The sequence below is a fragment of the Micrasema longulum genome, unplaced genomic scaffold, assembly GCF_059751315.1.
Source record: "Micrasema longulum isolate JH-2025_06_02 unplaced genomic scaffold, ASM5975131v1 h1tg001461l, whole genome shotgun sequence".
Taxonomy (NCBI): Eukaryota; Metazoa; Arthropoda; class Insecta; order Trichoptera; family Brachycentridae; genus Micrasema; species Micrasema longulum.
The window spans coordinates 39065-51747 of record NW_028278647.1 but is presented as its reverse complement, the minus strand read 5'-3'; the positions used below and the strand labels follow the sequence as shown (position 1 = coordinate 51747).

At 33.2% G+C, this 12683-nt stretch overlaps 1 protein-coding gene across 1 annotated transcript in view; it reads right to left on the bottom strand.

The window, feature by feature from the left end:
* Positions 1–3002: 3002 nt before the first annotated feature.
* Positions 3003–12683, bottom strand: part of LOC148275315 (metabotropic glycine receptor-like) — a gene marked incomplete at its 5' end in the record, with an annotated part of 46505 nt that continues 36824 nt past the window's right edge. The window contains 2 exons of the mRNA XM_088235863.1: positions 3003–4658; positions 11249–11506. Of these exons, the coding sequence (XP_088091989.1) occupies positions 4485–4658; positions 11249–11506 (432 nt within the window). The remainder of the gene's footprint in view (positions 4659–11248; positions 11507–12683) is intronic.

Below are 12683 nucleotides of genomic sequence, written 5' to 3'. Positions count from 1 at the left end.
CGTTTGAAAGACAAGATCCAGTTTATTCACTAAACTTAGAGTAGATACACATCTACATTATCTACATGTACCGAGACATTAAAAAACGTGATGGTTTATACCTACAAAAAAGCTGTTTTTAGTTTACATTTGAAACTATAACTTGTTTATATGTTTGAGACCACAATTATTTACAATATGAATCATTCATCTCAAGTTAGGAACCCATAAAAAAGAAGCTTCTACATGAAAGTCACTTCTACCAGTATTCATAAGATGTTCACGTGCAATATATATAAATATTAATTGATTCATAAAATAATTTCTTAGACAATACATAAATCCATTGAATATTTCGATTTTTTTTTCGATCCGTAATATGATATTTTGGCGAATAAATAATAGGGAAAGACGAATAAGAAAAGTTATTACAATTATTGAACCGGGTACTTTTTGAATTGTATTAATTATGTCACTATGAAATGCTATAAAATAAAATACGATTCAATAATGTAATTAGTTATTTATCAATTTAAACATCCTCGGTATGTCCGACATTTTTTAAATTCAAATGGAACTCCAAAAAAATTTAAATTTAATACATAAGTAAGCACAAATATAGTATGGATAATTCTTTGTTAAATACAAAAAATGTTAAGCAATTTTATGAAAGCTCAAATGGTACCAATTAGGTTCTGGCCATTTGTGAGCAAAATTTCCCCTCGAAACGTTCAGCGTTCTCTCCATTTCACTGAAAACTTCGCGTTCTATTTTAGTAAATTGCACATCTCGGTATGAAGGCAGTCAGTATTCGCCTACTGTATATAGAGATTTCCTTTTGTTACTGGAAACTGTCGGGGAATGAGTCTTAATTACTTAATAAGTCACTCGAAGCTTGCAACGACATCATTTTTATTTATGTGCGCAGTCTTCATTAGAATTTAAACATGATTGGTTGGAGACACACTATGGGACGTTACTCATATTTATTTATAAGACCATTTAGTCCATTTTTAATATTAGGGATTATGATGTAATTATAAAACGGTTAAAATTAAACACAGATTTTAAGTCCACACGATTAATTATTTTTATCGGACGACCTTTTTAATGGCCTTTAAATTATCAATGAACTCTGATTTTAAATACTCGCTTGTCAATTTATGAAATAAAGCAAATATAAATAGGAATATATTAGGAGATGTTTAAATAAAACAAATTAAATTTATATGATGAATTTATGGACGTTTGTTTATCAATAATTAAATTAATTTACGCTTAAATTTAAATAAAAACTGCCTAAATCGTCAACAATAAAAACACATCTTTACTCTCTAGAACACGCTGAGTGGTTAAAAAAATCTGATCATCCTTATCAAAATGGGTACACATTAAATAACAATATACAATAAAAATTACATTCACAATCATTTCCTTAGCAATCCTTCGCTCTGCGCCGTTGTAATTTCTCTACTCGAGGATCGGGCTTCCGTACAAAATAATATAAAAATATTTGTTTTACTTTAACCCGGTAGAATTAATATATATATTTTCTAAGAACTCTCCACAAGAAGTGGAAAAGAGATAAGTTCGAAGGATGAAATGTTAAATTTAAAAAATGTAATTAATAACATGAAAACTAATATATTATATTTATCCAAGGAAATGTTCATGACTTGTACAATATGTACCTACCCCACCTCAGTGTTGTCGGTATTATAGTAATGTAATGTTAATACTCGACAGCAGAGAGCAATCTGGGTAAAACGTGTGGTTTCCATATTAAACACGTTCTTTGCAAATGAATATATTCGTTGAAGTTAATCATCTGAAAGTCTGGAATTCAATTCTATGAAGAAGGATCACCTTTCAATTGTTTTGCAATTCATTTTTTATGATTAGTGATAATATTCTTTAATCAACAGTTTTATAAATATTTTTTAAATTCACTGTTAGGTAACGTAAAATAAACTCATTATACAACAAAGTTTAAAAAGCAAGCTTCAAATAATGAATTGCTTAATATCGCTACATATTGTTACATACTTAAAAAATACAAATGCAAGAATCTTAAGATTTATCACAATTCATATTTAAAATATTAAAATTTACAAACCGATCGCGGAACAATCGGTCACAATTTACATTTTATTATTTTTATGTTTTTACATTGTCACAAAAAATATATTTCACTAACTACAAAAGAGTACAGTAATATAATAAGTAGATTCATATTCCATATTTAAAAATTAACAAAACAGAATTTCGTGTTGAAATATATTTTTAAAACATAAAATATTTCAGTTTTTTCTATGGAAAAAAAACTTTTTTTTTATTTACAAGCATTAAAAATAATACATCGACATCAATAAGAAATAAACATTTGATGTTACGTTTTTTGCGAAATACATTCCCAAAATCGGATGAAGTATCAGGTCAATACATTATTTTTGTAATTGTGACAATACTCTGACGGATATTCAAGAATGCTTTTTTTTATCTTTAAAAATTGAAAATTGATTATTGAATAAATCCACCAGGATTAACACTTCTCAACGCAAAAAGGACATACTTGGTCCCGCACAAATGACGAGCATTGTTCACAATCATTGTTTTAATTTACTTAAAATTAATATAAAATATAATAAGATAGTAACAGTAATACCTATTCGAATACCCGTCAATTTTATAAATATTTTTATTTATTTGAACAATATAGTATTACATTCCTACATCAGAGTTACTACATTTAATAAGTAGGTACAATAAAAGAGGCTGTAGTGTTATTGAAGGCGGTAAAAAAGAATCAGTGCGATATGTAACATTTGAATCCACATTTTACCTGCCGGAAAATTAATTATGAAAATCCACTATAGATTCTCCAGTTTTAATAACTAATTTGCCCATAGTTCTAGGAATTATTCTTGCACAATAGGCTTTTTTGTCTGTCCAATCGCACCAAAGTCGGTAGGTATATCTATATATGTATAGTCATTATGTGTATTTGGCACCATTTTCAATAATTTTTATTTTTTGAGGTTTACGCGAATTTTTAACAACTCGTAAGAAGCTTTTGTCCTGAGGTATGAAATCAAATAAAAAATACGTTACTTTCAATTATTAAGGAACTATCCTAATACACAATACATACATTACTTTTGATTGTATTTTTAGCCATACCTACACGTTAATTTAAATTCACTAATACAAGCAAAATAGCCAGTAATATTATTTACTTCTTTTATGAGGCAAAAATAATGAGTTAAAGTAGTAAAACATTGTATTGCTTATCAGACCAAGGTAAATACCATTGTACATAACTTTAGAATGCATGTTTCTACACATATAATATAAATATATTATGAATACATAGGTATAATGAACATGTCACGGGTTATTTTGAGTTGTGTTATGTCTGTTGCCTATAGAAAGGCGCCAATACTGCAATAAGCAGACCCCTACCATACCATTATTGTATAGGTACAGAAGTGTTTAGCTTCGCGCAATATCGACAGATGGCAGTCCAATAACAATAAAAAGTGTTTGCAGAAAATCTGTAAACACAATCTTAAAGTTTTAAATAGTAAAAAGTACATACATATTTATTTGAATATATTTTCATATAATATTATTGTTCGTCCATTTCCGTTCAATGGATTTTCGTTTTTTTCTCATTTGGAAGTACGCTACGAAATCTGTTTCATTTATGGAATATCGTTGCAAACATAATATTTTTTGGCATTATTCTAATACGGAATGAACATGGTGAATTATGTTTGTAAAAATGTGGACGAAATTCCATTAGATTTTTTGACACAACTATCTACCGTTTAAATAAAGGAAGACCTTTCTCAAGAAAACACTAGATGGAGTTAATAATGTGCATCGTAAACTGATGCGAATGTTTGAAATAAATTAGAAATCAGTAAGATAAGAAATAATCATAACAAACTATAACATTTGCAAAAGAATATTAAAGGAGCAACTAAATATAGCGGTAGAGGAAGAATTTTGAAAGAAACATGTATGTAGCCATAGAGTAATATTATTATAGGGTACATCCACATACAACTTCTCTATTTTGTCGCATCCATCCGAACAAAGGATTTACTCTGGTGGCCCTTAATTTATTCTAAGATAAACACTCACGGGCATATATACAAATGGAAAGCTAACAAAAATTTTGATTTCAAAACCACGGCTGTCTTTTGATCACGGCCGCACAAATTCACTCGAGTCCAGCAGAGCTAACGACCAAAGTAATGGAACCATTTACAATTGAAATAAAATTCGAAATAACCAGTGAGCGCTTTCGCGGGGTTTTTCGAGAGATGCTACTTATAAAATTCAAACTATTATTATCATCCGTATTTTATTTCCATGGCAAACAAAATTTCCAAGTTCGCTCAGCACGCGGTGTCCACAGGAGCGGAGGCCCCGTTCCTCGCGGGGGCGGGAGGGGGCCGGTCCAGGAAGCGCACGGCGGGCATCAGGCGCGGGTGGCGTCACTTGGCCTGGCGAGGGGTGCCGAAGCAGGGCTCGCTGTAGGCCACGGAGGGGCCGTCCGTGAGCGCCGAGGGGCCCTCTGCCGAGCAAACCGAGTCCTCGGGCGTGCGGGAGGGCTCGCACTCGGTCACCTCCTGCTCTGCGCAGCGCGCCCGCTGCTTGCCGTGCAGCGCCTGCGCCACATAACACACTACACCACCGGACACTCTCCGTCTCCCGACTACCGACTACCGACTCCTGACTCCTGACTCCTCACTAATTGTGCGAGTACCGAAGGTACCGTGTTCGTGTATGTGCTATATGCTGCCGTCTCGCCAATAAGACACGACCACTAACAGAGAGCTCGCCTAGGTTGGACTACATTTGTTTACTCGTTCTAACAGATTAATCAACAAAATCTTCCTTTATATATCTAACATCACAACAAATGATATAAAATTGGTGTTCTGATGGCGATAGAAGCTTTAAAAACAAGTATTCTATGTCAAAGGTAAATCTTCGAGTTTCAAGTATGTTAATGATCCAAATAAAGGCCTTCAGTGACTTGTCTCGATAGATTTTCGCAAAATACCAACAAAAAAAAATAATTTCGGTGATTTCTCACTTGTCAATTTTATAAAAGTAATAAATATAATAATTGTTTTTAAAATTTTGTACTAATATAATGATGTATATAGTAATATAATAAAGTAATATATAAGTACAAAATTAACAATAAAAGATTTTAACATAAACTTGACCTCTAATGCCGCAATATTTTAATACTTCTCTGTAAGGGTCGGGTCTAATATGGCGAAAGGTACGTTCCGTATTTACAGTAATTATAATGGTAAACCTAGCTAACTAGAAATGGTTTGTGAAATAATTTGTATTTTCAAAAAATTAAACATTTTAAAAAACAAGTAAACATGTTAGATGTAGATAAAGTTTACCTACTCGTTAGCATAAGATCAAATCATATTCTTATGTAGTTATTAGTTATATTCAAAATGTATGTTAAAAATTCAAAAAAACAGCACTCAAAAAGGTAAAACATTAACACTAACCGGTGAACGGCTTAAATGTGATAACAACGTAAAATTTTACAAAAAGGGAATATAAAATATGCATTTTTGATCCGAGGCAAAATTTATTTAGCACCTACTCATAATTATAAAATTACTGTTTTCTTAAAGCAGTTTTGTTACTTAAAGTAAACCTGAAATGAATCCTTCACGTTTAATAGCATTTTTATATAAAAATAATTATACATGGTGTATCCGGAAAGTAATGTCAGTGAGTCGATTATAAATAAGTTATTGAACTTTTCGTAACAACACGTCAAAATTCTACAAATAGGCTACTGAATTTTTCGAATCTCATACATTTTTTAAATTTTCAATTATCACATTTAAGCCGTGTACGTTGATGAGTAAACTTTTATTAAGTAAGTTTAGTAAAGCGATTATTTTTTTCAACCAAGACGTACATTTATAGCTAACAGTAAAATAATTGTTAATCGGACTAACTTCATTTTACCTAACAAGATACTTATATAATGTGATGGAAATTAGAAGTAATCAAGTTATGACGGCAGCATCTATGACAATAGATTGTGTGTGTACGTGTGCGCGAGGTGATAGAGCTTGATAGCGAGATAATCTGACCGGGTGAACGGAACATTATACATTTAACACATCATCGAAGTTGTAATGAAATATCAAAATCCTTCTGCTTTTATATAACAGCATCGTGAATCCCGCTGCCTTACGGTGAAACCATTTCATCTCGAATACCACTGAAGACATTCCATCACTAACGGTACACTTTGAACCGTATTTGAAATATTATAACGTGTTTTATCATACTATCTAGACTTCGTTTTTAACCAATTAAAGCTATTTCAATACCGCCATAGAAATACACGAATAATTAATTAATAAGCAGAAAAATCACACCTCTACTGTATTATATTATATTGTTTAGGTTGTGTGTCAATGGATATTGTCCCGTTCGGGTGGACAGATTGATCAAAATATAAAATAGTTGCGGCAAGCGATACTAAATGCTATGGTGAATAAAATTATGAAAAACAAATTAAAGTGCCAGAAACAAAATGCAGAGAAACGAGGCAAATCAATATTCAAGCGAAGGATGACTCTCTTTCTAATTTGTGTTGTGTTGGTTGTACAAAAATAAAGCAAAACGTGATTCGAGTGACTGGCAAATTGTGTAAGTTCATTTGTAAAAAACGAATTCCTTCTAAATAACAGGAGATTTGTGTATTTTATAGAAATGCAAAATTGAGAAAACACAAAACGCATAAGTTGTTAATTCTACGGAATCTAAACATTCAACACGCAGGACTTTTAAGGGGTGCATGCCAATCTTTCAATCAAATTATCCAAAAATTAATTCAAATTACTCAAATGTATAAACATTTGATTTTTAAGCAAATATGTGAAGTTTGCATTTAAAACAGTAAAAATTGCTTCACTCAATCGTTTAAAAAATTGAAAGGTGATAAAGTACAAAGATAGGTGGAAGGCGACTCCTTACCATGGAATATTGCGCGTTAATTGTTTGATCGTGGCCAGTTTTGTTACGGTAATGAAACCAATCTCCTTACCTTCTCCCGGCTCCCCTTTTTCTGTCGGCCGAAGTTAGTGGTGCCGCGCCAAACAGAAAACATAACACGCTCGTTATAAGGCTGATCCTGTCTGGTGCTAGCTATACATAGACCTGATCTAATATGATACCCTGCAGAGACCTTTCTAGTAATGATGTCCTCGCAAAACTCGCGGGTGAACCTGACTACTGACTGTCCGGTGCCGGTTGTACTCAAATCTTATCCGATCGGAAAACAAGTGAACCTAGCTCTATCTGGTACTGCAACTCCTACAAAGCTACATACATATCCGATTCTTAGAGGATTCAAAAGTGCACCAGACTCTGCTAAGTACTTGTGCCACTGTTCGAAGAAAATCATTCATACAATAAAAAATTCTCAATTTCGACTATGCGTAGACATACGAGTAGTTCTGTCTGATCATAATCATCAAATTTATATAAGAAAATTAAAAAAACAATGCGTTGCACTTTCCATTTTATATATAAATTAGTTACATAATTTATTCATTATTTTCATTCATAAATCTACACGACTTTAAAGAATTGTGACTACTATTAATAGTAGTCACAATTCTTTTTAATCCATTTGATTTAGTAACACTTTCAGTAAAGAATTTTTAAACCTAAGTCTATTCGGTATATTTTATCCTATTCTAAAATCTTGATTTCAAAGAAATAGTAATGGCAAACTACCTATTTTGTAAAACATAAATGTTTCTTTCGAATATTGAAATATTGTCTTAAAAGTAAGTAGAACATAATGTTTGCATAACCGGTAAAGATAACTACAAATTTCATTAAAAAATTCAAATTTGAGAATTTTTATACATAAAATTCGGATTGGCTAATAAGACGAATCTGTTATTCTTCCTAAGACAATGCTAAAATATATATTGTGACAACTCTCATTTTAACGGGGAATAAAATATTACACGATTCAAACGTATATTTGATCATTCCCAATAATCTAACTAGCATAAAACAGTTCAAGAATAAAACATAACTCGATCCGTATATGTATCACTTTTTATGCATCACCTTTGTTTTGGATAAATACCTAATTTATTATTTAAAAAAAATCAAATGCTTAACATTAAAGTTCAGGTAAACTATTTGTTTTTGTAAGGATTTGTTTTCTTAATAAAACCCAATCCGTACTTCAATTAAACAGCATGGATTTAATTTTATAATCCTCAGATACATAAATTACTTGAAGCTAAATACGAAATTTTGAAACCAAATCAAAATAATGATCTAAAAATTTTGATGAAACAATATAAGAAATGCCTATAAGTAATGTAAGGAATCTCTGCAGGTGTTTTTATGTGTATGAAAAAAGCTCTTATCATTGTGTCACGATTATTTATTTAAAAAGCAGTAAAATAAACAAGAAGTTAATAGCTGTAGATAAATTAGATTATATTGACAAAAAAAGCCACGATTTGAATACATTGACCCGCTATTTTAGCTTAGTAGTATAAACGCTTGCCTCGATTACATTGAATTTCATAATGCGAACATGTAAAAAATGATGGGTAAGTATATAAAAAAAATAGGCATTGTGTAATGAGGTGATATTGAAAAAACAATCGTAACTGCTCGATATGAATGCGATGATTGAAGCAATGATTGTATTAGCAGCACTCAATATTCATAAGTATAATTTTTTTAACTGTTCTAGTATTGAAAAGGTCTTTCTATATTGTTATGCTATCATCAATATAACTAACTACATTGCTTACCTGCAATATAATCTAAATATTTCTATAGTCGGCTAAATACAAAAACATGTTATATCCCAAAACTGTTTACTGGATTTGTTGGATACTCCTATAAAATACCTCGCTAAATACAAAACAGGTTATATTTTACCTACATTGAAAGGTGTATTTCAAGATTTGATACAATTGCTTAATTTCTAATTATTACAATATTTTGAGAATTCACACTGAAAGGGTAAAGTAGTGATAAGTATACATTTTTATGATTTGACACTAAAAAGGTAACAGGATTGTAAAAGTTTAATGTCGTAAGTGGGTACTAAATTTTGTAGTGGTTTTATGTAGTATCCAGCGAACAAAACATTTGATTGCATATTAGACAAATACAGAAAAGTTAAACAACCATCACCTTGTGCACAATATGGTATGTTTACGACTTGGCAAATACAAATAAGTGATGCTTGAAGAGTTATGAGCAATGCGCATTGTTACCGTCAGCTGCATGCTTGCCCAACTTTTCCCACACAAAGATTATTATTCGAGGTTATTGTTAGTTCATGATGGACAAGTTGATGTAGGCGCAAAGAGAATCCTCAACATCTGTCGATTCCTAATTTAACATAATAACGCATTCGCGTTTGCAAGTCGTTTTGAAATAATCTATTAATAAAAGTGAAGAATTGATATTTCACATTCTTTAAACTCTGACCGAACACCCGTGAAACTAAGAGCCGCTGTCTCTGAAAAGTATTTCACAATGAAAATTACGAAGTTTTACAAAGACTTAAAAAATAAATAAGATTCAAACTTCGTATTTTAAAAACTTTTATCGCAAGAATTTAAACTTACTTTGACACTAACCGTGACTATGGGAGAATAGGTTCAATACTCAACTGAAGAATTTAAAAAGACCTATAAATCTCGATATAATCAACTATTGTTTTCTTCTAATTCATTTTAATTGGCTTATCAGGTAATTTGTATGAAGCCACGAAACAGAACGTTTTATTCAAATCAGGAGATAACGAAAATATTGGCAACTTAGGCAATTTTATTCTGAAAAAACATATTTATATAACAAATAGATACTGTACTGAGTTCTAAACTTTAACATATAAAGAACTCTTGTCGAACCCGCTATGAGTTGCATTTATTTATTTATGTATTTCACAGTTTTAAAATGTACAGAGTTTATTTGTTTCAGGTCCCGACTAGCTAGGAAATTTCTGTGTTTAAGAAGGACCCTAAATTGATTTGATTGATTTGCATTAAGGCAAAGAAAGATTCGTTGTTATTAATGGTAACTGGTAACATTGATCAATCACAAATCTAATAACGTAAGTGAGTATTTTCTGCGCGCCTACATCAAAGTTCACGCAAATAGTTACGAAGTATCAATCAAGCTACTTGGTTTAGTCTTACTTTGCTTTATTGATGCAGCAGTGCCCTTGATAAATCATTAAAACAGCTACTTATAAATTGGTCATGATTATCGAACGCTTTAGCGTTTATTCGGTATTCTCGATGGTTCACAAAGAAATCATCATAACATCCCTTTCTGCACCCAGTGGTGCATAGGGCATAAGGTGAGATGATCAGTCCTACGGTTTAGGTGCTTATCCATGAATAATCAAAATTGTAACTGGCCAGCAGATTCAATAACAGTGGTGTATTATAGCATATAACACCCAGAGGTGGTATTCTGAACGCAAAAGAGCGCATAGAAAACGCATTTTCAACGCGTATTTACGTACTAAATACATGCTAACGGAGCGATCTCTTTGTACGCAATTCCGTTCAGAATACTAACCCTGGCTTCAGAAAACCCACACACTTTTTTTGTGTTCTCATCGGGAATCGAATCCGGAACCTTCCGTGTGCGAGTCAAACATCTAAGCCATTACACCACGGAGGCTGACATATTGTAGTGTGGACCACCTTTAAAACCAATATATTACGACCATCTTGCCAGAAATCGGTGGAAAATGGTAGGCGGACGAACCAACCAAGTAGTTGGCGCGTTCGCGTACTTACACTAATCTTCTGTAGATTTCCTTTTTCAGGATATTAACCAGAGAGTAGCAATCGAGTCGAAAACACTCGTCTGGGGTTCTAGTTCTATTTCACACTTTGACCGCCTGGACACATAAATTAATAAAACTTACATTAACATGTATCGTCTTTTTAGGTGTTACACAGATAGTTTTCCCTGAAGATGGCCCCTGCAGCGGCAGCCGAAATGTCAGAGCGAATCGAACCCTCACGGAATCACACCGAAAAGACGATACATATTGAATAGTGAGCGAGAAAATCTATGTACCCGTTTAAAACCTATACCAAACCAAACAGCTTTTCTGATATCTCGTATCAAGATTATCCACTACGGAATTAATACTTTTCTGTATTTTTCTCTAAAGATTGACGTCATTTACCTGCAGGCTGAACCGCCGATGCGCCACCTTGCGGCCCCCTCGCCGCTTGGAGATGTGCGGGTTGTCAGCGCGGAGCGTCTTGTTTCGCAGTACCTCCAGCTGCGTGTACAGCCTCTTGAGCTCCGCCCTCACGTCCTCGGGGCTCATGTCCGCCAGGCTGAGCTCGGCCGCGTCCGCCTCGCACAGCGCCCCCGCCTCGCCGGCCCTGAAGGCGTCCACCGGCATGCGGCATGAGAACTCCTGTGCCAGCGAACGGACCTAGAAAGGATACAAAGTCAATCGCGCAGTTCTGATATTTTTATTACTTTGCGACATCGGAACCGTGATAAGACCTGATTTGTTTTATGCATGATTGCAGTAGTAAAGCCCAAATGTTTTACATGGTTTGAGTAGAGGCCAAATTTTGATGAAAATGCAAATGAACACCCTATGTTTCGCTCTTTGGTGTCATGTTAGGTTTTTCCGCGACCAAAATGTGTGTAATTTTGAGGGTCTAGTGTGCTTAAACTATAAGGATAACAGAATATCTGATACTTTGACTAAATAGCCCGTTTTGTCGTTAACCGGGAATAGTTTGTCGCGGGTGGAGGACGGGTTGCGAAGTGACGTCACGGCGCTGCGCACGGGGATCTAAATTTGGGCTTATGTGGGCCCGGCGCGCTCTCAGTTCAGCTGTATTTCCGGAACATGTTGGTCTATTTTAGTAATCGAGTATACGATCTACAACTTGTACAAAATTCTCTGACTATACTTGGAAACACCACAGTCGTTTGTACGTCAATCTAGCCCAACGATTATGCCCTACGTTTCATATTTTAGTTACCATTTACCAATTCTTCATGAGTTAACCATCTGTACTAACGAATTCGATGATAAATGTTATTTATAGCATGATTTTTTTTCTTTTATTTCAACATTCTTTCTAACAAACAAAACAAAAGAATCTCCTAATAATGAGAGTAACGTGTGTACGAGTAATTTTGCATTCATGAAATAAAGATCCAATGTGAGTATCAAGAAGACAACCTGTATTTTTTTTTACATGGTTAGAGCAGTAAAGGCCAATTTTTTAAAATTTTTTAATTAAGGAATTTAAGGAAAGCATCTGATTGGGATCCATAAAAAACGAATATTTGTAAATATTAAAATACATTTTTTCTATATAAAAAAAATATCATCCTTATTTATTTTTTTCTATATGCATTCTCGTCGAATGCAACCTTGGTAGGTCGATGAAGAATACATTAAGGATCCTAATTTTTTTCTACAGAACGGATTGAAGATTTTAAATCTACAAATATACCCATGACAAAGCTTATCGTTTTGCTTAAAGCCGCACTTTCTGGTCGGTCCAGTATTTATTTAGTCAATCAAGGACACACAAACAAATATTGCCTTTTATATATATTACGAACTGAACCTGGCAATGCTTTGC